General features: G+C 40.3%; 1 protein-coding gene across 10 annotated transcripts in view; it reads left to right on the forward strand.

Moving 5' to 3' along the window:
• The window catches only part of LOC114869165 (vacuole membrane protein 1-like), a 53,689-nt gene that overhangs the window by 12,586 nt on the left and 15,870 nt on the right, over positions 1 to 25,233 (forward strand). For 7 of the 10 annotated variants that reach the window (XM_029173100.3, XM_055514355.1, XM_029173093.3 and 4 more), the window contains 5 exons: positions 9,873 to 10,115; positions 13,405 to 13,536; positions 20,970 to 21,050; positions 21,315 to 21,431; positions 24,180 to 24,241. In XM_029173100.3, the coding sequence (XP_029028933.1) occupies positions 9,873 to 10,115; positions 13,405 to 13,536; positions 20,970 to 21,050; positions 21,315 to 21,431; positions 24,180 to 24,241 (635 nt within the window). The remainder of the gene's footprint in view (positions 1 to 9,872; positions 10,116 to 13,404; positions 13,537 to 20,969; positions 21,051 to 21,314; positions 21,432 to 24,179; positions 24,242 to 25,233) is intronic. The other 3 variants (XM_029173098.3, XM_029173101.3, XM_029173096.3) reach the window with 2 other exon arrangements.

Below are 25,233 nucleotides of genomic sequence, written 5' to 3' on the forward strand. Positions count from 1 at the left end.
TGGCCTGCGTAAATCTGAAAGGGGTTAGTATAGGAGTCTGACTGTTGAGAGTTTGGGAATGCTGTAAATATTTTAGAAGAAAGCTCATCTGAGTCATTCCCCATTAAATTACTTTCAGTAATGGCTGTTACCATTAAGTCATTATGGGCAGCATGAAAATTGTTGTGTTCAATGTTAAATCAACAACAAAGAATTAAAGTAATTATAATTGAAGTTGCTCACATTGCTGTTTACATAATAGCAACTATTTTTTTAGCAGTTTTGTGAGTAAAGGGGTTACATGATTTGTTTCCTTTGCATTTCAGCAGCCATCAGGAAATAAATGATTCCATATAACAAACCTTAAATGTTTTTGATTTTTGATAACTGATTTACAATACCTTCACGTGCATAATATAAACCGTTGGCTTATCTAAATAAAGGAACTTTCTATGGTTTCTATATTCAGTTTTTTTTAAGATATACTAAATTATAGGTGTTAGAGTAGGTTTGTGTAGAATATACAGATTTTCCTCAGCAAACCCCCTAAAATTAAGTTTTGCCTGTTGGCAATTACCAGGAGCACAGCTTTAATTATCGCCAGCTATCACTGTAAGTGCAGAGCAGGTCTGAGAGCGTGGCTTCCACACACTGCCCCTGCTTTGTTCTAACCATCACACAGTCACACTCCGTTAAACACACACACAGGCCGTTATACAGTTATGTACCGTACAGTCATACATTTACAATCTGACAAAAAGTGTGCGTGTGCGCATGCGCGTGCATGTGCGTGCGTGTGCTCAAGGTCTTGGAAATAGACAGAAACCTGGTTGCTTTGTTTGAATTGTGACTCACACATTGAGTTGGTCTTTCTCACCTGGCTTAAATGTTTCCCTGCTAGGTTCATTGTAGTTTGTAATCTACGCAGAGATGATCAAGTGGATTGTGCTGTATATCTAAACCTCAATATGATATTGATGATATTGATTCACAACTATTGACTTTGCTGTGCGTGCTGTCTGTGTCAAACATGAGCCAGGATGGAAGAATGTTTCTTCTGTTCTCCCAAAGTGAGAATTGATACCATGCATATATGTTACAAAGAACACGAGTGACACATTAGGATCAGGTTCAGTATTTCTTTGAAAAGCTACTCTTGACTCACTATCGGCTGGAAGAAACACGTCTCCTACTTTACCTTCAATACATCTTCAACTAGATTTAAAACCATTCATTTTTAACTACATTTAGATTGTGTGTCAGACCTTCATCACCTGGATTTTTGTTACAATATGAATTAGTCGCTGTTTCTGTAAAGGGGCTGCAGCTGCTTATGCCGAGGAATGTCTAAGTCAGTTTAAATTTGAAATGCCACCAAAGATTATTATACATTCAAGATGATTTATTGTATTCCTCAAGGCTGGGTACAGGGATCTGCCCAAACATTCTGTGACTTAGTCATCTTCATCGAACGTCTTAAAGATAAATACAAAAGAGATTTATAAGTGCGTGTGTGTATGTGTGTATGTGTTTCTAATAGATTCTCTATCTTCACTGTCACACCTCAGCCATCTAAGGCATGTGCCTGACTGTCTGTGTCTTGGAGGCCCCAGGAGTCTTGTTATTCCAACTACAATAACCATTCACTCTCTTAGACGCAGATGCGCACAGAGCCCACAGAGGGCAAGTTCTACACCAAAGTGGACTTAGTGTTTAACCAGTCTGGAAGGGCTGGAACAAGCCAAAACTGACCAGAACAAAGCCAGGGCACAGCTGGCAAACGGCAGGAGCTTAGGTTTTAGTTTCTGTATGAAATTATTTAAAGGTCAGTCAGGTATTTGTTTTTTTTTATTCCTCACACAATCACACCCTCAGGTAGATCTGTGGAGCAGGCGAAGCAGAATCCAGGTTTCCTTAAGCCTGCGAGCCTCCCATTCTTTGGAGGCTAGCATTTCGTCCTTGACCACTGATACAGAGATAGACAGTGTGCACATATTGTGCTGTGGTGTCATTCAAGAATGTGAAATACATTAAGAAACAGGTTATAGGTTACAGGTTATTATTTTGTTGTTATTGATACTGTGACAAACAATAGATTTACTGATTATTTTAGGTTTTCAAACTTATGAAAGTTCCTACAACCAAAAGGTCTCAACCAAAAAACACAAACATTTACTATCTTGCAGTCAGTCTGCCGTCTGTGTTTAAAATCTGGACAATTCATTTTGTGAATCAGCAAATGAGCTAATTTTAGTTGTCACTATGATGAAGTTGCAAAACAAAAAAGGTAAATGAACATAATTCCCTATTTTATTTTATTTTAATTGTTTTAAAGAACACAACTAATATTTAGTGTATATTAATCTATATTTTATACAGCCTACTTGAATATGTTACTATAAAGAAGACACGTAAGTAAGCATGTTGGGTTTTTAGACTGTGTGGCTTTTAGAAAAGTGCTATTTCATGTTCAGCGAAATAGGCATTTTTCTGCTTAGTTAAAATTATCAGAAAACAAAAGGGGGCTCTTTCATGTTTTTCCACAATTCTATTTTTCTTTAACTGTCTACTGTCACAAACTTGTGCGTAACTATTACATCAACTCCAAATTTTCAAAATAGCGTTTTTATGTGTGAGACAATGACTTGAAACAGTTAGATCCCAAATATTTAGCTTTTTTAATGCCGAATTTATTAGGAGTTGTGGTGTGGTGTACCTATTTTATTTAAACTAAGAAAAATCATATGACAGGACATGATATCACAATATGATACATGATGTGATACTTTGAATATTGAGAATTTTGGAAAATGTTTACTATTTTCTTTAAAATTGCATGTGATAAAATTCAGCAGAAACAAGTATGCTTTAATGCCTAACAATTCAGATTTTATATTAAAATTTTGTGTAACCAGACCAAACAAATCCCTTTCAATTTATTTCAAGGTCTAAATTCAGACCAATTAAAACTATTAATAAAATATTTTAATAGGTTCTAGTACTGCTTTTACAAACAACATTCAGTGACGTAGCTATTTAGTCCGTTTTATAACCTGTAGGTTATAGAAATTAATTTTAAAGAGAAAGTTTACACCTCAATGCAAAATGAGTGAAAGTGATTAGTACATTTAAAATAAACTGCCTGCTGATGTTTTTATGCTGTTGTTCATATTGCTAAGAATGTTTTCAGAACTGAGAAAGAGAATTTAGAATTATTTAAAATCTGAGAGTAATTAAAAATACATATAGACCATAGTAACATAGATGATGTTATTGTAAACTTTGCACATGCTTTTAAAAGTTTCTTTATCAGCGATGCGGAATATGTTGTTCACAGAGGAATCAGACCGAGTGTGTCTGTCTGGGAGTCAGTGTGACATTTCTGAATATGAAGTCATATGGAGCAACCACATGGATAAATCACTGGTAACAGCCTCTGTGTGTGTGTGTGTGTGTGTGTGTGTGTGTGTGTGTGTGTGTGTGTGTGTGTGTGTGTGTGTGTGTGTGTGTGTGTGTGTGTGTGTGTGTGTGTGTGTGTGTGTGTGTGATTGACCGTGTACCACTCACTTCCAAATACCCCCACATCCTCTCTGTCTGGCTCCATCACTGGCCTCAGTCCAGCCTTCTTTTACCTCCCTCAGAGATCTTCACCAGAGCTTCTTCATCACTCACTAACCTCTAATGTTTGTCCAGCAGTCTCCCCATGAAAGAAGTGGTGAACGGGTTTTGCTAGCTGAACCATGTTGAATGTGCTTAAATGGCCCTTGACAACCACAGCGACCTGTTAATGACCAAACCGTCCTGTGGTCGTGGTCACTGAGAACTGGTCAGTTTATGGTCACCCATTAATGTCTGGTTTGGGGCTTCAGAAGCTACTACAAGCATCAACACTACAGTAGGACTGGAGAGTAGGATGCTGACTGCCTCTGTTTGCCTTAGAATACCACAAAATAAACCTTGTATTGTTTATTCAAATACAATTGTAGCCTGGGGCATGACTTTGTGACTGCACTGTCTGTTCTTAGGGTGAATGTTTTTGGAAATTACACGTGAGACGTTTGTAAAATTAATTATCGCTGCATTCATTTCACAGCATCTCCTCCCCTTTCTCCAGTTTAAGAACACTCTGTGTCAGTAGATATTAGTAGCTAACAGCAGGTATTGACCAACCAGATTCACATCCTTCTTTAGTGGACACACTTTGTTCTCATTGTGGCACTGAGAGGAAGTTCTTTCTGCTTGTGTGCCTCAGTGGCTGCTGGTCACAACCCTTTACTGTCATTTGTTTAAAATAGCATTTGTTACCTGTCGGCAGTAATATGCTATTAGTTTGTCTTTGTTGTCAAGCTCCCCAGAAGTTTAAGTGGCCATGCAAGGGTAAATTAGAAAATTTAGACCCACATATATTTCTGTGGCTTTCTATAGAAGCTACAAAATTTGGCTATTCTTGTGTTTTGTTACAGAGGTGATAACGAACTGCTGAGGCCATGTAAAAGAGTTTACCTGAAGGCTTTAATATTTCTGTTTATGGCATTGATTTTATATACTCATAGGTTGTTGTTTGACAAAATGTTTATTGCCACAAACCTTTTTGGAGTAGAAACACCAGCCACGCAAATTCCCAGATGAGATTTAACTTAAAGAAGGAGCAGAAAATGAAAAACTGTATTAAATAATTATGCTTGGACGGGGTAAAATTAAATCAGTGAATCACTGAAGCGGACAGGTAATATTAAAACCATGTCCTCAACATGACATTTTGCCCTAAGAATAATTTAATGGCTTACTACTATGGCATCTAGACTGAATTTCACAATGTGCATATTCTTAGTCCCCAGAGTGGGGATCCCGTTTTGGAGAAGTGTTGGTTTGTGCAGGTCGCCACAGGAATGCCAACAATGCTGCCAGAGAGAGCAACTTTGTGTCAGTGATATATCAGTGTATTTTTGTGCTAGGCAGATTTCACAGTACACACAGTTACAAGGCTGATATTTATACCCTAACCACTAACATGTTTACTATAAACAGTCTATATGATGGAACGTGCTCCCTCAGACAAAACAACTTTTTGTCTGTCAGTGATCATCTGCTGGTCCTTACAAACAGTGTTGGTGTGCACGTAACTGGGTCCTCATCTTATCAGACAGAGAACATCTACTTGAATGCTGCAGACTCACGGTGAGTCACCTAAACTAGGCTATTGTGTAAGATGAGAGGCAGTGACAAAGCAGACAGAGTACGGTCACGGAACACTATTTGGTAAACACACCCTACCTGGGCTTTTAGTTTTTCTTGGCTACACAAACATTGTTGAGAAGTGTGTATATATGTATGTAGTGAGTGAGTGTGTGTCCAGGGAGTATGAGCTCACTGGACAGTTACTGCAGAGGATTTAAGACTAGGGAGTTCCCAGTCTGACTGGGTCAGTGCTGGCAGTTCCTTGACTCCTCTTACTGGCTCAGTAACGGTTTTCCTTCTGTCTTCTGGCTTCATTTGAAAATAAGTGTGTGAACATTAGATCTCCAAGCCCTAGGTGTGTTATTTTCTCATTAATAATAGAAAAGTTACCTTTTGTCTGTACATAATTTAATATATCAATATATTCATCTAAATGAAGGTCATGGTTCCAGAAGACATGGCTGTTTTCAGTTGCCTTACACGCCACTGTCATGCCCACCCACACACCGTCGTGTCCTGTCCTGCCTTGTCCCACTCAGCTCCGGAAGTTACACCCCCACCCAACGTTTGCCAGATTGCTTAGCCGCTTTATTGCATAATGCCAAACTGACATTGTGCGTCACTGGGAGCACCCTTGCTACACACACACACAACCATAAGTGTAAACACGGGGAAACAACGAAGTCCACACAGGCTGCTTACACCTTTATTTACAGGCATCACGCTACTGACTTATTTAATCATACTGGACGTTTGAGGTCCATTCAGATCATTATTTGGCGAAAACTTAAACAAATGTGTTGTGTCACACAATTACTTGTTTCTCACTACTTTAAAAAAGTGAAGTATAATCGAGTTTGAACTACTGTAGAATAGGTTTTCCCTTTTTTGTTTGGTATATGTTCTACCCTGTTCATCCAGTCAGTTAGGTCTTGATTAGTCGCCCTTCAAAACAGGGAGTTCTGGTGATAATGTGCTTCAATAAGATTGATGTCCAGATTTGCAATTATTTCAGTTTTGTTTTTGTAGTTTTGATTGCTTATGCTAAAAGATATGCTTTCATGTGATATAATGTGGAATAACTATGTGTTTCACTACAGTCAAACTATGCTTTTGTCTAGGCCACTGTGATATGAAACTCTGAAATGTTCAAAATGCAACAAAATCAACAGGGAATTATAAAATAAATAACTGCTTTGCTGGCGGTTATTTATTTCATAATTTGTATTTCAAAACATCAGTTTTTATTTCATAGTATTTGTTTCCCAAATTTCATAATGCAACTTTAGAGAATGTAATATTATTGGCTGGGGTAACTTCTTGTGTTGGGTTTCTTGTGCTTGAGGTATTGAGAAGTTGCTAACTAGCTGAATAGTAGGCATGAAGTTAGTAATGTTAGATGTTACCTAATTCTCAATAAGATAAGTATAAGTTCAATGCAGTTAATTCCAAGGTAAACATTGACTTTGGGGTTAGCTCACCTTGAAAGGATAACTAGTAACAAATAGCTATTATTCTTACACGCTAATGCTAGTCAACGACGACTTTGTGATACATTAGCCGGTGTTGCGCTAGCTCTCTGCATTGGGAGGCAAATGCAAGCAAAACTATTGTTTCTAAAAAAGATAACAATAATTATACGAAAACCGCTCTTAGACTCAGAGCGCTTCACAAACCCCCTGTGAACAGTATAAAAACAAGGGCTAAGATGTCACCTGGTGTGGCTCCCACCCTGGAGCCAGGCCCGTGGTTGGGGCTTGCATGGGAGCGCAGCCCTAAGGAGCGATGTCGGACCGTCCCTAGGTGGACCCACCACCAACCGGAGGAACCGTAAGAAATTTCACTGGGGGGAGGAGCCTGAGCTTTTGCAGGAGGTTGAGCAGTACTGGCTAGAAATAGTTGGGCTCACACAGCCTGGGCTTTGGAACCCAACTCCTTGAGAGGGGCTACACCCTCTTTTACTCTTGAGTTGCCTGCACCGAGAGGCGGGCTGGTGTGGCCTTGCTCATAGCTCACCAGCTCAGCCGCCAGGTGCCATAAATTCAGCATCATTGGTACGTTTCTGCCTGGTTTTCTGTTTTATTTTTTCAACTTCCTGTTTGGTTCCTGTTTTCGCCTAGTTAATTTGTGACTTAATTTCCATTAAGGTTTCAGCTTCAAAGTCTTGTTTTGCTAGCTTCTGGTTTTATCTTGTAACTTCCTGTTTTGATTGTGATTGGTGTTGGAAAGCACTCCAACAGGGGACCCTATCATTCTTCTGGGGGATTTCAATGCCCCTGTGGGCACTGACAGTGACACCTGGAGAGGCGTGATTGGGAGGAACAGCCTTCTTGATCTGAACCCGAGTGATGTTATGTTATTGGACTTCTGTACAGGCACAGTCTGGCCATAACAAACACCATGTTCGAACATAAGGGTGTTCATCAGTGGTCATGGCACCAGGACACCCTAGACTGGAGGACTATGATAGACTTTGAAGTTGTGTCATCTGACCTTTGGCCATATGTCCTGGACACTCAGGTGAACAGAGGAGCTGAGCAGCCAACCGATCACCAGCTGGTGCTGAGGAGGATCTGCTGGCAGGAAGGGAGGCTGGAATGACTTGGCAGGCCCAAACGTATCGTGAGGGTCTGTTGGGAACGTCTGGCTGAAACCTCTGTCAGAGAGACGTTTAATTTACACCTCTGGGAGAGCTACGACCAGATTCCGAGGAAGGCTGGAGACATAAAGTCTGAGTGGACCATCTTCTCCACCTCCACTGTTAACGGGGCTGTTCTGAGCTGTGGACGCAAGATCTCTGGTGTTAGTAATCCCCGAACCCGGTGGTGGACGCCTGGAGGTAAGGGATGCCAGCAAGCTGAAGAAGGAGTCCTATCAGGTCTGGATGACCTGTGGGACTTCTGAGGCAGATGATGGGTACCGACAGGCCAAGCATGCTGCAGCCCTTGGTGTCGCGGAGGCAAAAACTCTGGCCTAGGAGGAGTACAGGGAGGCCATGGAGGAGGACTATGGTTCAGCCTTAAAGAGATTCTGGCAAACCGTTCGACACCTCAGGAGGGGAAACAGGCCTTTACCAACTCTGATTTCAGTGGAAGTGGGGAGCTGTTGACCTCGCCTGGGGATGTTATCGGACAGTGGAAGGAGTACTTGGAGGATCTCCTCAATCCCCCGACATGCCTTCTGCTGAGGAAGCAGAGTCAGACTCAGAGATGGACTTGCCCATCCCCCAGGCTGAGGTCAGCGAGGTAGTTCACAAGGTCTTTGATGGCAGGGCAGCGGGGGTGGATGAGATCCACCCTGAGTACCTCAAGTCTCTTCTGTGTTGTGGGGCTGTCTTGGGTGACACGCCTCTGCAACATTGCATGAGCAATGGGGACAGTTCCTCTGGACAGGACAATTGGGGTGGTTTGCCCTCTTCATAAAAAGGGTGACAGGAGTGTGTTCTAACTATAGGGGAATCACACTTCTCAGCCTCCCTGGGAAAGTTTGTGCCAGGGTACTGGAGAAGAGAATTCGGCCAATAGTCGAACCTCTGATACAGGAGGAACAATGTGGTTTTCAGCCTCGTTATGAAACACTGGACCAACTCTATACCCTCAAAAGGGTGCTCGAAGGTTTGTGGGCGTTTGCCCTACCAGTCTACTTGTGTTTTGTGGACTTGGAGAAGGCATTTCACTGTGTCCCTCCTAGCATTCCGAGGCCTTTTACTAAGGGCTGTCCGTTCTTGGTGCAACCAGAGCAGGAGCTTGGTAAATCTGACCTTTTCCCGGGGAATGTTGGATTCGTCAGGGCTGCCCACCAGTTTTGTACAATATTTTTATGGACAAAATTTCTATTGGACGAAGGGGGTAAGGTTTGGGGACCACAGGATTGCGTCTCTGCTTTTTGCAGATGATGTCCTGTTGGCTTCATTGGTCCAGGACCTCCAACGTGCTCTGCAGCGGTTTGCAGCTAAGTGTGAAGAGGCTAGGATGAGAATAAGTTCGTCCAAGTCTGAGGCCATGGTTCCGGAAAAAGGTGGTTTGCGCTCTCCAGGTTAGAAATGAACTCTGTCACCAGAGAGGAGCTTAGTGTAGAGTTGTTTCAGATGCCTCCTGGACGCCTCCCTGGGGAGGTGTTTCAGGCATGTCCCACCGGCAGGAAGCCCGGGAGAAGACCCAGGACACGCTGGAGGGACTATGTCTCTCGACTGGCCTGGGAACGCCCTGGGGTCCCACAGGAGGAGCTGGAGGAAGTGTCCGGGGAGAGGGAAGTCTGGAAGTCTTCGCTCAGACTGCTGCCCCTGTGACCCGGCCCCTGACAAGCGGTTGAAAATGGATGGATGGATGGATGGATGGACATTTCTAGAATATGCACACGTTTATCTTACTGTATTAAATTTTTGTAAGTTGTGAAGAATATTGCGTAACACTTAAGGTTAATCATTATATATTTGTTTTTCTGTGCGCATTTATGCAAGTATCTACTTAAAAGCAGAGGAAGTGTTTCACTGCAGTAGGAACTACAAAAGAAATGCAGTTCATGTAGTGGCCCACATAAAACTGTCTTTATGTTATCAATCAGTGTTTGACTCACTGCTATCACTTTCTCACCATGATAATAGGGTTCTTCCTGTGACTCAAAACTACTTCCAACAGGTGGATTGACTCCCACTTACTTAATGAATTTACTTTTCATCTTGCTGTTTTTCTTCATTTTCTTTATCTGTTTTACAGGGACCACACATAGCATCAGTTACCCTGGCGGCCTACGAGTGTGGGTCTGTGGATTTCCCCGAACCACCCTATCCTGACCAAATTGTCTGTCCCCCTTATGAAGCACCAGAACTAGGTTCCTATGTTGAGCAGAAGGGTGTGGAAGGTACAGTGGTGGACCAGGGGGCTGGGTCAGCAGCTCTTCATGGAGGTATCTCTCTCTGGACCATCATCTCTAAAGTCCGTTTGGAAGCTTGTATGTGGGTGAGTGCAGGTCCTACTCTGGTAGCTCATGCTGTAGGCCAGAACAAGTAGAGATAACAGGATCATCACAAATTTATACTTTTTAAATACATTTTCATGTATGAGGATGCAATTTGCAAAGTGTGTTCTTTGAAAACAGCAAAGATTGATGCTGTGGAAGCCTGTTATCTCCCATATGCTACCTACTATTTTCATTTTGATCAGCGTGTTTTTCAATTTGTGCACAAATAAGACTCAGATGGTTTCTTAGTAACACGTACAGTTAGTGTCAAAGCAGCTATAGAGTAGTTAGTGCATTATGTTATGCAGTGGCCCCCATAAGTAAATGTTCACATAAGAAATGATACAAAATTGTATTAGCACTGTGGGTGTTAAATGAATTCATTGATAACTCATTTGCTGGGAAACCCCAGCTCTTTACAGTGAATTTCCCTTGTGCAGCTTTAGTGGTTTCACACCTCTAACCAGCTTTGTGGCTGCTGAGAAAGAGTAAATGTTCACAGTCTATCATATATTTTTCAGGAACCAACCAGATGTGTAATTAACCAATTCATAGTAGAAATATACTCTATAGAAGTTAAACAAATTAAATCTTATGTCAGTTTGTTTATGAAGTGTAGAGTTAAATGACGAAATTTGACGTTAATTTATACATATCAGTGAGTCACATGTTTCTCAGAGTTGCTATAAAATCGCCAACAATGGTTAGTGCTACAATTACACACACATACACGTGCAGGTCAGACCAATGCTTGACAACAGAAATGTTCAAGTGGTCCTAATGTCATAACTACAAAATTGTTTCATGTTGACTGTCAATTATTTTATTTAATCACAAGAAATGCAGAACTGCTGAACAGTGAGGAAAGAGCACTGCCACATGATATTGTCTTGTCTTTGTTATCTGTTTCCTTGTTCTGTCTAACATGGAACGTACCGAGGTGGGTGGGTGGGTGGTTGGGTGGGGAGGGGAGGGGAGGGGAGTTAGATCCTCATCTACCTCATTACTTGGGACTTTACAGGAACCTAAGGAAGCGATAGTTACAAAACAATGCATAGAATTTACATTTACAGGCTTTTAACTGCCTGCTGACTATTGCAGTTGTCAAGCTTCCTTTTTGTTTGAAATAACTTACCTATACACGTAGTCATGCGTGCGTATCACCTGTACAAATGCAAAATTAGAAACCTTCTCATGCATGTAATTTCAAGGTTTTGAATGTAGTCATATTTTTCAACCCTGCACAAATACATATGTGTAATATTTTTTAACAGGATTAAAAACTTTGGTGACATTCATTTATATTCACTTAATTTATATTCATTTACTACAAGCTAACTATAAACTATAAAATATTTATTTAACAGGTAAAAAAATATGCTGTAATAAACAACACTGGTTCTTCAATTGTGGTTCATGGTGTATATATATAATTTACTATATTTAAATCTTTAATTGTGTACGCAGGTAAAAACTTGCCGGTACAACATTAGATTTCTTCAGAGTGGAGTCAGATTTCCTCAGATCCATGTCACAGCAGCAGCAACAGCATTATGCTCTAATGTGTGATACAGGTACCACATAATCTCCTTGGACCCACTAGTCTGCACCCTTGTAACTTTAGCCTGGCACAGCCCCGGCTGGGGCTTGTCAGATCTGCACCTGTTGTGGCCACGACTTTAGAGCGTCTTCCTGCTGCCAGCTTCCCACCTTCTGCATACACTGGTGATCAGACACAAAATTCTCACATTTGCCTCTTCTTTTTTCTTTCCCCCTTTTTTGCTATCTTTTGAATCCTTTCTGTCCACTACTGCTGCTCCTGCAAGTGTTCCACTTCAAATGCATTGCTCCATTGTGTAGGTGGACATATTTTATTGCCCCATGCAGAACACAAACACATACAGGGGCTTGCACAATAAAACAGAGGCAGAGTTGTTGAATGGACCAGCTGCCAGGGAGATTAGGGCACATCTCTATTATGAGAACTGGCAGATTTCATCAAGTACTGCAGTGTTAACAAGAGAGCAGGGTGTCCAGATTAAAGATGCAGTGTGCCAGTTTTTGGGATAGTCCTGCCTCCTGAGAATGATTGTTTGGGCTTGTTGTTGCTGCCATGGTTGCTAACTACCCACTAATCATCTTCTGGCTCAGCCAGCTAAGTAATGTGGCTGTGATTAGTCAGTTATGTTCTTCTGGGACAGAGATTGAAGCTAGGATATTTTGAATGTTCCACCTAAACAACTGGATTTCAAAGAAAAATTTCAGGATTTCTACATTGCTGCCTGTGCATTGGAGGAGGTTGGGATGCATTGGGGCCTAAAGTAATCGATATGACTTTTACAATTGTAACTTATAACTATTACTTGCATCTCAACTCTCCCCCTGAAACATTAAAGTAATGAGCTGGGAGCACCTCCAAAAAAACTGCATTTCTTGGCGTCTGTTTTCTTTGTGTTAATTAAGTCTGTAGCCCTCAACCCCCCACAGCCCTTTTCGTGTCCTCATGTTTTGGTGGTATGAACTTGGTGAACCAGCCAAGTGCTGAGGATTTATTCTGCTCAAATCACTTCCGTTTTTCCCAGTTAAGCCCCCCTCAGTCATACAGCTGCTTTATAGCTGCAAGCCCCTTTTGGATGTTATTGATATCTTTGTTTATTTAGACTCCTTATTGGCACTTCTTAAGCGCTGGATGCTAAACGTTTTAGTTGCACTGGAACAGAGCAGTTGTCAGTGCAGTGTGTTGACTTGCTGTTTGGAGATGGCATCTGGTTTTTCACCTTCTTTTAGCCTGTGTTTTGTGTCCATGATTGTTTAAGAATCTGAAGGATTTTTTTTCTCATAAACCCTTTTCCGTTTTGTTTCTAGTAAGCTTGCTGATCACGCAGTACCAGATGTCAAGCAGTGCAAGCTTCTTCACGTAGTGGACAGTTTTTATTCATTAACCCTACAGACGTCATGGTAGCATGCTTTTTATAATAATTACTTCCTAGAAGGTAAATACAGTATAGTATTTCTACAACCAAACTATTCAGGTCATAATTAAAAAGATATCATTTAAAGCAGCATCAGACAAAAAATTTGAAGTAATATAGGTTATACAACAAAGGTCACACATTGCAACAAACATCTTTGTTTTTTTTCATTTAGATTTATTGGCTTAATGAGACGAAGCCTGTGATGCCAGAACAATATAAGGCAGCACAAAAAAGGGTGCTAAGAAACCTAAAATCTGTGCAGCATCAGTGAACTGTTGTGTTTGTGTCGTTGTCTTTGTTCCTCTGTGAGCAGGGTGCAGGTACAGCTATAGGAGAGCTTCCTCCTTACTTCATGGCCCGTGCAGCCCGGCTGTCTGGTATCGACCCTGATGACGAGGATTATCAGAAGTTTGAGGAGATGCTCGACCAGACTACCTCTGCACAGGTGACATACCACTTCAAGCACAATAGTCAACTTCCCATCCTTTCCCTCTGTTATAAGCCACTATGTAATCCTCCTCAGTATCTCATCAGTGCAGGTAGAATTAAGAGCTTTCAAAGCATTATGACGAAGAGAATTGTAATGACACAGTCAAGTTATAGGTTCCTGAAATGTGGTAAAGTTGTTTCATCAGAACCCTCTGCCCTGATAGTCTTCATCCTTAGGAATGCTTTCCTCTCTCTAGCATTGTGGGTAAAACGGTAAGATAGCTTGGGTTTAGTAAAACGACAGTTCAATGTCGTTACCATAAATTTGTTCTTCTATGAGTAAGAACAAATTTATGGTCTTTCTCACAGAAGGCTTTGAAAATAAATAATAACAGTACCAGTCTGTGAACACATGAATCCCCTCTTTTATGTGGTATCCTATATAGCGTGGGATTAGTGAGAGATTCCTCTCAATGTTTTTTTTCTTTGCAGTTTGCATTTCACTTTTCAGCATTAGTAACGATCCAGCATGGTTTAAGCATGAATCATTCTGTACTGGTATGCTTGTTTTCGATAACTGAGTTACTGTGTAATTCAGAGGAACTAATGTCACTTCACTTTAACCACTATTACCTCTTAGTGATGTTACACAGGTCTGGGCTTAAAGCTTTCACGCAGTTCCCTATCTTTTCTCCTACTTAACACAGTATTGGCTAAGTGCCCTGTCAGAAAATCTCTAGTGCAAACACTATGTATGGAATAAAACTATTCAAATTCAGAACTAAACTACAGGTGCTGTGAGGTGATAGCACACACGTCTCTAGAAGCACTGTTTAAATATAAATTATAGATTCAGCTGTAATGTGTAAATAGTGTTGATGTCCAACAGGGAGATGGAGTTTTAGAGCATTTTTAGAATTGTCAGCTCAGTTTATCTGTCTCTAAAACACACTGAAACTGAAGTAAGCTACGATAATAACGAAACTATATATTCAAGAAGTCACAAAATGTGGCAAGAGCAGAGCGTGCTGATCAACACGCAGCTGGGCTCTTTCTGGAAGGTCCACTTTTGCTAATGCTCCGGACAGCTGGGTAGGTTGGTACCACAGGCGGCTCTGTTGTTTAGACGTAGTTGTGACGTCACGTAATGATGAATTGGTGCTTCCCACCAAAACTGTGAAAAAAACAGGAGGGAGACAAAGAGACGGCATTGGGGAAGAGGAGACTTAGACTAAGTGATCGTCTCTGCGTTGAGGAGCTGCTACGCTCCTTTTCATGCATTGACGCAGGAGGAGCATCGTCTGTGTCTCGCATCCGTACACAGGCAGATTAGAAGTGACGGTGCATGCTGCTGTCGACACGCTTTCTGTTTCTGTCCTCCTCTTCCTACTTTATTTGTCTTGCACTGCGTATGGCTCTCTTTCACTATCTCTTTGTAATTATATATTATAGCAGCTGTATGTAATGTATGCTCATGTAAGTCGACAGCATCTGGAAGCAGGTTGCACCAGGGAGGACCTGCCGCATACGGAAAGTTTTGCTCTCACCAGAGGGTTCCTTCTTTCATTCGAGAAGATCCTGGAATACCTTTTTCAGCTTTTAACTCATTTTAAAGTTGACACGATGGCATTCATTCGCTGTGGATTTCTGTACATGTTTTTGATTCTAGGATGAAAATGAATAGTTGCAGACCAGTGGAAACAAGCTCCACTGGGATTGGATTGCAAAAACTCTGATATCGTGGATCATTGTGTTTAGACAGGAAGTGGTTACATTTTGTCGTCAAGGATATGACCCCCCCCCCCCCCCCCCCCCTTTCAACCCCGTCCCCCTCCACACATGTACATTCCCACACACAGCCGCTGAGTTGGACTGTGATGCAGCTCATCCTATTCGATGAAGTCACCAAAGTTTGTAGGTGCTAGGACTTTGACTCTGACCCAGTGGCATTTGTCCTAACTGGCACGCGCCAACTTCCTGCCACAAGTGCATGTGATGCGTGGCAGCAGAGAAGCACGAGTTTTTTTTTTTTCTTTCATTCATTCATAAGAGCTATTTAAGAATAATGAAGTCATGCCTTTTCTAAGAGCTCCAGACGCTGATGTCATGAACATCATCTTTTCCCCCCGTCTTTAGTTCATTACAAGAGCACTCTGTGTCCTGAAGAGGAATCCTCAATATTGACAGAGGCCATATTGAGGTGCCCTGTTAGGATTGAGTGTGTGCTGGCTTATAAGAGGACAATAAGATTATTTTCTGGCTGGTTTTCTAAACTCCAGCATAGAAGGGGTTAACAGGCTGTGAATTCTTGATTGCCAACTCCCAGGATCGTATCTCCTGTAACTCAAATCAGGGCCATCTGCGCTGGGCGTATGCCTGCCTTCCCCCCTGGCCTACTGCACTCAAAGGCTCTCTGTGCTGTGGTTTGCCCAGCCCCGTCACGTGACTTCTCTGAAAGTGCCCCCTCCCTCCTCCTCCCTCTTTATTTCCAGTAAACTGTTTGAAAGGAGGGGGGTGAGTCAGAGTAAAACCAGCTTCCCTTTAACCACAGCTTGTTAAAGAATTTGTCAACGTGGACTCAGGGGTGCATTTTTGTGTCTGTATTTGTGTGTGTCTAGATGGATCTGAATGTGTAGCCCCTCTGTTTACTTTGTTCTTTTTTATTTTTTTCATAAAAGGGGACTGTAGTTTCGGTTGCGTCAGGACGTCTTAATCAGTCCACTTCCTGTACCAGAGAGCGTGGGTGTAGGCTTGTCAGGAGTTAATGAGATGAACTTTACCCGTCGTTATGTCGGGGGGCTCTGGGCTGCTTTGGAGATGTGTGTCTCTGTGTGAAAGACTCTCATTGAGAAAAAAAAAGAAAACAGAGCGGGAGAGGAAAAAATGTGTGTGGGTGTTGCCTTGTGTATAGGCTATGCATAGATTTTTCCTTGTCTGACACTTCAATTTTCCTCATGGACCAGCCTTGTTGGTGCTGATTTCTGTCGATGTTTAAACCCTGAACCCCATCACCACCACCAGTGTCAACTCAAAACTCTAACTTCTTCATAATGACATCCCAGTTTTTGCATCTGAACAATCTGAGCAACTTTAGGTTAAAATACTATTTCATGTGAAAATGCACTAGAAGTCACAGTCCATCAATATTATTACTACATTATACCTGAAACTCACCCCTTCTCAGTATAGTACATCACCATGCGCAATCAAGAGTGCCAATAACGTAAAGAAACTGTTATGGTTCAAGTGTTCCTATGCGAAGTTTAAAAAATGCCTTTGTCTTGGGGTTTTCCCGTGGATGTTTGTAATAACTGTCATCATCTGGCAGCTGTAACTATAGATTTTCAAACTGCTGTTAGATGTAGAGCTTCCAGAAATTCATATGACACTTGCTCTTGGACGTACAGACCATTTTTTTTATTATGCTCCTATGGTGATCTACAGCCAGTACAACACACAATTCTTGTGTTTGTAGTGATATGTTGTTGCATTTTAACTAACAAAGAAAATCTGGTCAGTGTTGAGTGTTGTTCCAGAGCTTGCCTCCATATGTGTGTGTAGGTGGGTAGACTCCTAAATAAGGAAAATGTGCAGTGCAGCCCAACCAGGAAGCCAGATCTTTATGGTTTTAATGACACTGCATTCTTCACAGGAACTCACCTAAATACATATTGAATTGATTTGAATGGGCCTAGGATCACATGCAGGAAAGGGGATGAGAGGGGTGGAGGGAGGGTGCGGCGTTAGGTGATGGCAAAACCCTTGGCAAGCTGCCTGGCAAAGATGGTGATTTTCCATAACCCGCCAAAAGCAGAGCCGGGATTTCTGAACCCCAGGCACTGAAGCTAGACACTTCTGTAATCCAGAAATGCAGGATAGCAAGAGAGTCAAAGTACAGTGTTTAGTTATAGTAAATCAGTGTCAGAAGATCACACACATAAAACACACCCCTTTATACCATCCCCTCCCCTCCATTGGGACCCTTTGTTAGCACCGCAGTGATATTTTCATGCTTTATGTCACCACATGAGCCAAAACAGCTTCAAACAATGAGCATGTCATGATGTCAGAAAACAAATGACATTCACAGGCCGTCTTCCCAGCACTAATTGGTTCTGCAGGATTCAGTGTGTGCTCCGTAACGTGTGGTTGTCAGGTGAGCTCCGTCCAGACATGGTCCTCGGAGGTTAAGCTTAAGGCAGCCAGACACATTCCCATACCTTCCTTCTCTGTCTTCCACCAGCTCAACAACTCTTTCTTTCTCTCTACCAAAGGAAGCATTCTTCTGCAGCGCGGAGCGAGATATTAGACAAAGAGATCTAGAGGGCGGGAGGGGAAGAGATAGAGGGGGGATGCAAGAGGGAGTTTGAGAGAGAGGGGAGAGAGAGAAAAAAGAGAGGGGAGAGAGAGTGTAGAGAGATGAGGGAGGGAGAGTGAGAGAGAGAGGAGAGAAGCTCCGCCTCAGCTCTCGTCTTCATCTCTTCTCTCTCTCTCTCTCTCTCTCTCTCTCTCTCTCTCTCTCTCTCTCTCTCTCTCACACACACACACACACACACACACACACACACACACACACACACACACACACACACAAACACACAGGCTGGAATTAAACTACAGGCTTGTCCAAGGACAAATCTTTATGATTGGATGTTAGTGGAGACACAAATTTAAACTCTGAACCAATCAGATTCTGGATCCCTTTGCTCCCCCCACCACCACCTTATAAGGGGACCTCCCATGTCTCTCAAATTTCGGATCCACTGGGTTGTACCCTGTAAAGAATGTCATCAGCAGTGTACTGGTTTAGTTGACCATATTAGGTATGATTATGTACTGCCCCCCCTCCTGCTTAATGTCTTTTCTAATTCATATGGTGTTCTAGAAACACAGGCCTCAGTCAAGTAAATTAAACCCTTTTTCTTTTTGTTTTTCTATCAAAATAGCTGTTTTCTTTCTTCAGATTTCATTTCTAGTTATCGTTTTATGAGTCAAATGAATTTAGAGTAATTTACATTATTATTGACCAAATGAAATAACTACAGACCACTACCACTCATTTATATATATATATATATAAAATGTAAAAAGTAAAATTTTGCCGTAATGAAATTTAACAGAAGCATGCTAAAACATGAACTATTTGATTCAGAACAAAGATTTTATTACTATCATACTTAAACATATATATAACACACTATAAAATTATCATTATGATGTGTCCATATCAGTCACTTTTAAAAATTTCTGTTAATATAACAAATAGAAGCCTTTAAAGAAACATATCCACAGTAATAAACTAAATAATGTGAAGTTTCTTGCATTAAAAGTACCCTGGTTTCCTCTGGAATACAAACATTATTCTTTGTAAACCATATAAATAACTGTATGTAACCATTGCAAACTAAAATGAAAACATGTACCATTGCAACAGACACAGATTTAATTAAAGCACTGATTTAAGCATATTTCTTAAACACAAATCATTGAGCCCTGAAGGGTATTTAACGCTTTATTCTGTTGACAGAGGTATCAAATACAGAGGGGGGCATGAATGCAATTTCAAAGAACAAAGTTACAAAGTTCTTTTATGTAAATACAAATATATCTAATTCTGAGCATAAAAAGAAAACTGCACTAAACCTTATATTAGCTTTGCAACCAAAAAATAAAGTTATTGTTTCTAGTAACAGAAGTCTAACATCTAAGCAAAGTTCGGGCAAATGCCTAAATAATACTGAAATTAAATAATGCAGATTCTACAGCCACAATTTAATTAAATGTTCTGATAATGTAGTTAACTTTGTATATTTTATTATTTTAAGAAGCTCTGATATTTCTATTAAAAACCTATTTAACTGTGATACTTATAGCATATTTTGTTAACAATCATTTTGTAATTTACCTAAATATTTAGTATTCCCAGATACAGAGGACCTCGAACAAAGGTTTCCTTTGCATTCCAAGTGTATTCCCAGAACTTGTAAAATCCAAACAGATTAAGATCCCTTTCCCAGAAAAGATATATTGAGGAGAAATCTGTGTCATTGCTGTGAAAAGAGGCTTTTGTGGAGATGTCAGGAGGATAGGGTGAAACCAGCAGGAAAAGTATGAATTAGTGAGTCACTGGAATGACCAGACTCTGCTGTCTTGTTCTCACGTTCCCAGTGACAATGGAATTAAAAAGTGGCACTAGAGGTAAGATAGAGACCTGCTAGAATCATTATATTCCTGTTAGAATGAAGGAACATGTATAAGAAATGATTGATTCTTTTAGAATATGTAGCAGGTGTCTCAGTGCATTTATGCTGAGATTGTGAGAATATTTGTTGCTACACGTGTTGAGTTTAGAGGGAGATGAGAATTTATGCTGAAACCTAAACTTTTCATTCAGAATTTTGAATAGATGCCCTTTCCTTCAAAAAAGCTTTTTATTACAAGATAAAATCCACTCAGAGTAAAGCCTGAGAGAAGAGAGCTCATCAGGCATCAGCTTCACATGTCAGATGAGATAACTATTTGTACCGTATTACATATAGTATATATATTTATATATATGTATATCCTATAGTGTATATATACTACAGAAACATAATTTTACTAAAATCTTAAGGGGTCTAATTGTTTGTTTTTTCAGTTGTGATCTTATTCAGTAAATCACTTAGTTTTGAACAGGAACATTAAGCCTCAAATCCTCCTGTTGCTTTGCTTTGCTTTAATAATGTTTATAGACAAGCATATGTGACTAAAAATGAAAATGTATTCATTTTTCGTTTCACTGCAGCACTTAGAAGTTTTTAGATATAAAATTAAAGGTTTTATTGTCAGCAAACAAATAGTACATATAAAATTTAACAGAAAGATCTAACATCATCATTCAGACATGATGGAGAAATGCTTTAACATAACACCGGTTATAAACCCAAATTAAGACATTCTCCCAAATTCATTTTTTCATTCAATCTGTATTTTAATCAATTTAAAATGTATTTATTATAGATTATTATAATTTTCAAAAAGAACATTGCAGTTGACTGTGCACATTTGTCATACATCTGCGATTGTTTTCCTCTTCCACAAAAGTTGTTTTAAGTATGCTCTGACTTGCCCTTACTGTCTACATCTAAATGTTTTCAATAGTCCAGTGAGTTTGCAAATTTCATCTGTTATTTTCAAATGTAATAAAAACTATTACTCATTATTGTATGTTTATATAAAATATACAATAGTCGTTTAAGGAGAGTCCAGTATTTATAAAGTAATGTGTCAAACTGTGCATAGCAACGTTAGTGTGACAATAACAATAAATACAGTAGGAAAATAAATGAAGCCAGGTTGCCCTGTTAAACCTTTGTTCATATTATGAAAATGGTATTACATGCATGCTAAAATACTGCATAAACAAGTCTATAGTGAAATTTACCAGCCAAATTTTTCTCACTTTTTTAGGACTTTACAACTAGAGCAAAAGTAGCAGTACAGAAACTGATCCAGAAGATCGGATTCTGGGGGATTTTAGCCTGCGCTTCAGTAAGAAAATACACAGTTATTTGTTTTGCTTTGTTTTTGTATATCTCATTTATTAGCCCTCCTGTGAGGTCAATCAGTCTAAATATCTTTTGTAATATTCTGAAACATTAAAGACGTATTGGATATTCTCAGTGGTCTTTAGTTTGTATATCAGTACAAATATTGGATTGTTTTTATACTTTCATGTTCTCCAAATTTGTTTTGTATTTCTTTGAGTGAATCTACATCATATTATGTCTAATTATGCACATTGTGTTTCCCCAGATACCAAATCCCTTGTTTGACTTGGCAGGAATAACCTGTGGACATTTCCTGGTTCCGTTCTGGACATTTTTTGGTGCAACTCTAATTGGGAAGGCAGTCATCAAAATGCACATTCAGGTATAATGCAAATGAATAACCAAGACCTATGTGAATAATGACAGTATTTCTGTAATAAAAAAAGCCAGTCTTCTTCCAAAATGTTGTTAAAAATAATAGTTATAATAATATACTATTTTCACTTTGATACCACTGCACATGAATAAGTACTGTTTAGTGATTTGCACACATAATCATATGGGTCAGAAGGAGATGCTCTTCAAACTCACACAGAAAACAGAACTCACACTCATGCACAACATCTCTGTATGGCAACTCAACTGTTTCTGAGGAGGCCATTTTGTGCAGGCAAGCTAGACGGCGTCAACCATTTTGTGACTGCAGCTGCAGCAGCTTCAGTGCACTGTACTGGAGACCAGTTAGACCACAGCAGATTGAAAAGTTGCCGTAACATATAAGACCTCCTTGAATATTAAATTGTTGGTAGATTTAGTTTCACAAATGAATCTCTTGTTTGCATTTACTTGTTGCTGTCAGCGGCTTTACTTTCTGTCTTCTGAGCAAATACAGGAATTAGATCATTGTGACACATTGGGAGAAAGGGTTAAAAGCAAAGCCTATTTTTACTCTGAGCTACGTTCTTCACGTTGAGAAAAATGTTCATAGGGAGGGGGTGAACCAGCCAAAGCAGAGAAACATTGTCTGTGGGAAGTGATATGGTCGGCAGGGGAAAGGCACATTCACACATATAGGACTAGATTACACAGAGTGGTCCCCAGGGGCCTCCACTGACAGAGGTGTGTTCCTCCATGTCTCAGAAAAACATTTCTCCTGGCTTCACCTCTCCTGTCTGGGTCGACGGTTTCCTCTGAAGCTGCAAAACCTTTTCAAGCGTAGGTTTTGTTTCTACTGCAAAAGTTAGTAGTTTAGACATAAAGCAACAAAAAATAAGAAGAAGCCACACTGAAGAGCAGGTGAAGTGCTAATATGGAACAAAGGGGATTTTGAGACTCGGGGGGGGGGGGCATTAAACGCTGAGCAGCTTCAGTGCTTCAAAGCATGTATTTGATCTTGGTTTGTACCTGCTCTTTAGGTGTGTTCTCACCAGTCTCCAAGAAGAGGCTTTTTAATTATGCCTCCGTCTTGTATTCCCGTTACGTTTCATAGCTGCGTGCGTGAATGGTCAGGATTAGTGGCATTGTATCAATGGCTCACTTGAGAATCATGTCTTGGGAATACAAATTTTGGACCCTTGAAAGAGGTGCTTTTCTTCAGGACAGGTGACTAGAGGCAGCAGAAAGGGAAATCGTATAATTTTTTTTGCCAGTGTTTATGCATTAACAACAACGTTGCATAAACACAACATTTACAGCTGGATGATCTCACTTGAAATTACTGTAAACTTAAAAATAGGTGAACCTTTTCTGTGAATGGCTGAGAACTGATGTAACGTTAGTGTGCACTTTATTTGACTGAACAGCTATGACTGGTATCTTCATAGCTCTTATCTATTTACTGGTTATCTAAAATCAGCAAGTCAAGATCACGTCAGTATAAGTTTCCAAGTATTTTTTAATTAGCTTTTCTGCATCAGCTTACTGTCCTTTGCTTTTTTGCTATGTGTGGGAGATCATATGTCAAAGTGCATTTAGAGGTCAGTTTATAAATAATACACTTCTCCTTTATGCATAGCCAGTAAAGGTCCAAGTAATATTATTAATATCTGCCCGTAAGTGTGTGGTATTTCACAATTATGTTACCATTTAGAATATTGTAAAATAATCCTGAAAATCTTTCACAAAGATTGTGTCATCATACTATAAATGTAATATATTTACAATTTATTATAACATGACATTTGGACAAGTGCAGCCTATTACTTTGTATGTTGAATGTGGCGTTGTGCATCCAGGCACCTAATTGAAGCTACATATTTTATTGACAAAAATATTTATATCTAAGTTGACATTTTTACGGCTATCATTACGCCAAAAGGAAAATTCTAGATGTATCATTTTATACACGTTTCCCTGTAATTCAGCAGCATATATTTAGTATCTTTGGAAACCTTGGGATCTGGACTACAATTTCAAATAAAGTTCTGTGGGTTTAAACAATCCTTTTGTGCACAACATGAGTTTGTAATGAAGGATCTGCCAAAAGCTCTGTTGGGTTTAGCCTTTCTGATGGCATGTTGAAAGCAAAAATGAATGTTACTAGATCAAACCAGATTCTTAGTGGTCAAAACACATGTTTGTTTATAAGAGTACAGTAACCTACAACAACTAAGAGTATATGTAAAGTAACTTGAGAAGTGTGGTCAGTTAGTGAGTACATGTGTTATTTCCCCTGCAGGAGGGCAAGGATCTGGCAGGATGCAGAATTGTACAGCTTGTCCCTTTTGTCTCAGTGACTAAGCTGGAGTCAGACTGGACAGGAGCCAGCCTACAGACCCCCTGTTCGGCAGTGACACATCTCCATTTAGTCCCCCACTGCCCTCTCCATCCATCCTTTCCAGAGACACACACTTCTGTTGACAGCTGCTGTGCTATGCTGACCTAGTGTACCCATTGTGGTGGCGGTGGTGTGTCATAGAGCACAGGCCTTTCATTACTTGCCCTCTATGACAAAAGGGCATTTTCGTGGCTGCTTTTAAACCTTGGTTATAATGAATTTGTGTGTGTGTGAACAAGTGAGTTAAGGCATTGATCAGAACGATGATGCACATGCTTTGCTCTGCCTCCCAGCAGTGACCTCAGGGTTCAGTAACTGACTCGCTCTTTCTGTGTGTACTTCTTTGTCATACAGAAACTGTTTGTAATCGTCACCTTCAGCAGGCACATAGTGGAGCAGATGGTCTCCCTCATTGGGTGAGTAAGCCTCAACTTGTGTGCGTATGTATGTCTCACCAAAAGTACCCTGTGGGGTGTGCAGAACAGTACAGTATCACACATTAAAGAGTTGATGCAGGAGGTGACGGTTGAGGCACCTTTACGTCTTCCCAGGGCATTAACATAATTTATGTTCCTTTTCATGAAATCTGCCTCCTCACTGAGACCTCTCTGAATCAGGGGTGGTTTTTGATAGAACATGATAGTAAAGGGGATTTTTTTCCTGCTTGAAATATTTCCCTTTGTCCTTGAAACTAAAGTTCTGAGACATTGTATTGCATCCTGGCTTCTTATGCTTCTCTAATAATAATAGCTATGATTTTTTTTGTGTGACTGTGGACAAGACTAACTTTGTCAGTGAGATATACTCTCTGCCTTCTCTCTCATTGTGTTTTGTTGGGTTTATACCAAACTAAATAAATGTGTAAGGTCTGTGCTTCTTATAAGAGGAAAGGAAAATCAAGTTGGAGTTTTCAATGGGAGAGATTTTACAAAGGAAATTTATAGCTGTTAGTGTTTGTTGGAGGCCCAACTGGAAACCGAATCAGTATAATTTTAGCATAGTACAGCAAGAACAGAAAGCAGCCATACAGGCCAGAATGTGTGAAAGACGAGCTACGCATGATAGGAGTTGGGACTGTTTGGTGCCGTGATGGTGGCCTTGGTAGAGATGCCAGGGGCTGTAGCTGGAAAATGCCCTTGACACACCTGCTGGTGGGAGTGCCGTTTATGACACATGAACACACATGCACACTTGGCCTCTCACTTAGACAGTGTGAGGCCAAGTGCTGAAATCTGGCTATGAGGTTGCATCATCTATTTCTTTTCTCCACGTGCTTCGGCGCATTTTATATTATTTAAAAAAAACAAGAAGATAATAAACAATCAGAGTTCAGACAAAGGCAACTTCTACCTGATGCTTCTCAGGAGCTTTTTTCTTTGTATGTAGTTGTATAGAAAGTAAATCAATC

The sequence above is a fragment of the Betta splendens genome, chromosome 14, assembly GCF_900634795.4.
Source record: "Betta splendens chromosome 14, fBetSpl5.4, whole genome shotgun sequence".
In the NCBI taxonomy this organism is placed as follows: domain Eukaryota; kingdom Metazoa; phylum Chordata; class Actinopteri; order Anabantiformes; family Osphronemidae; genus Betta; species Betta splendens.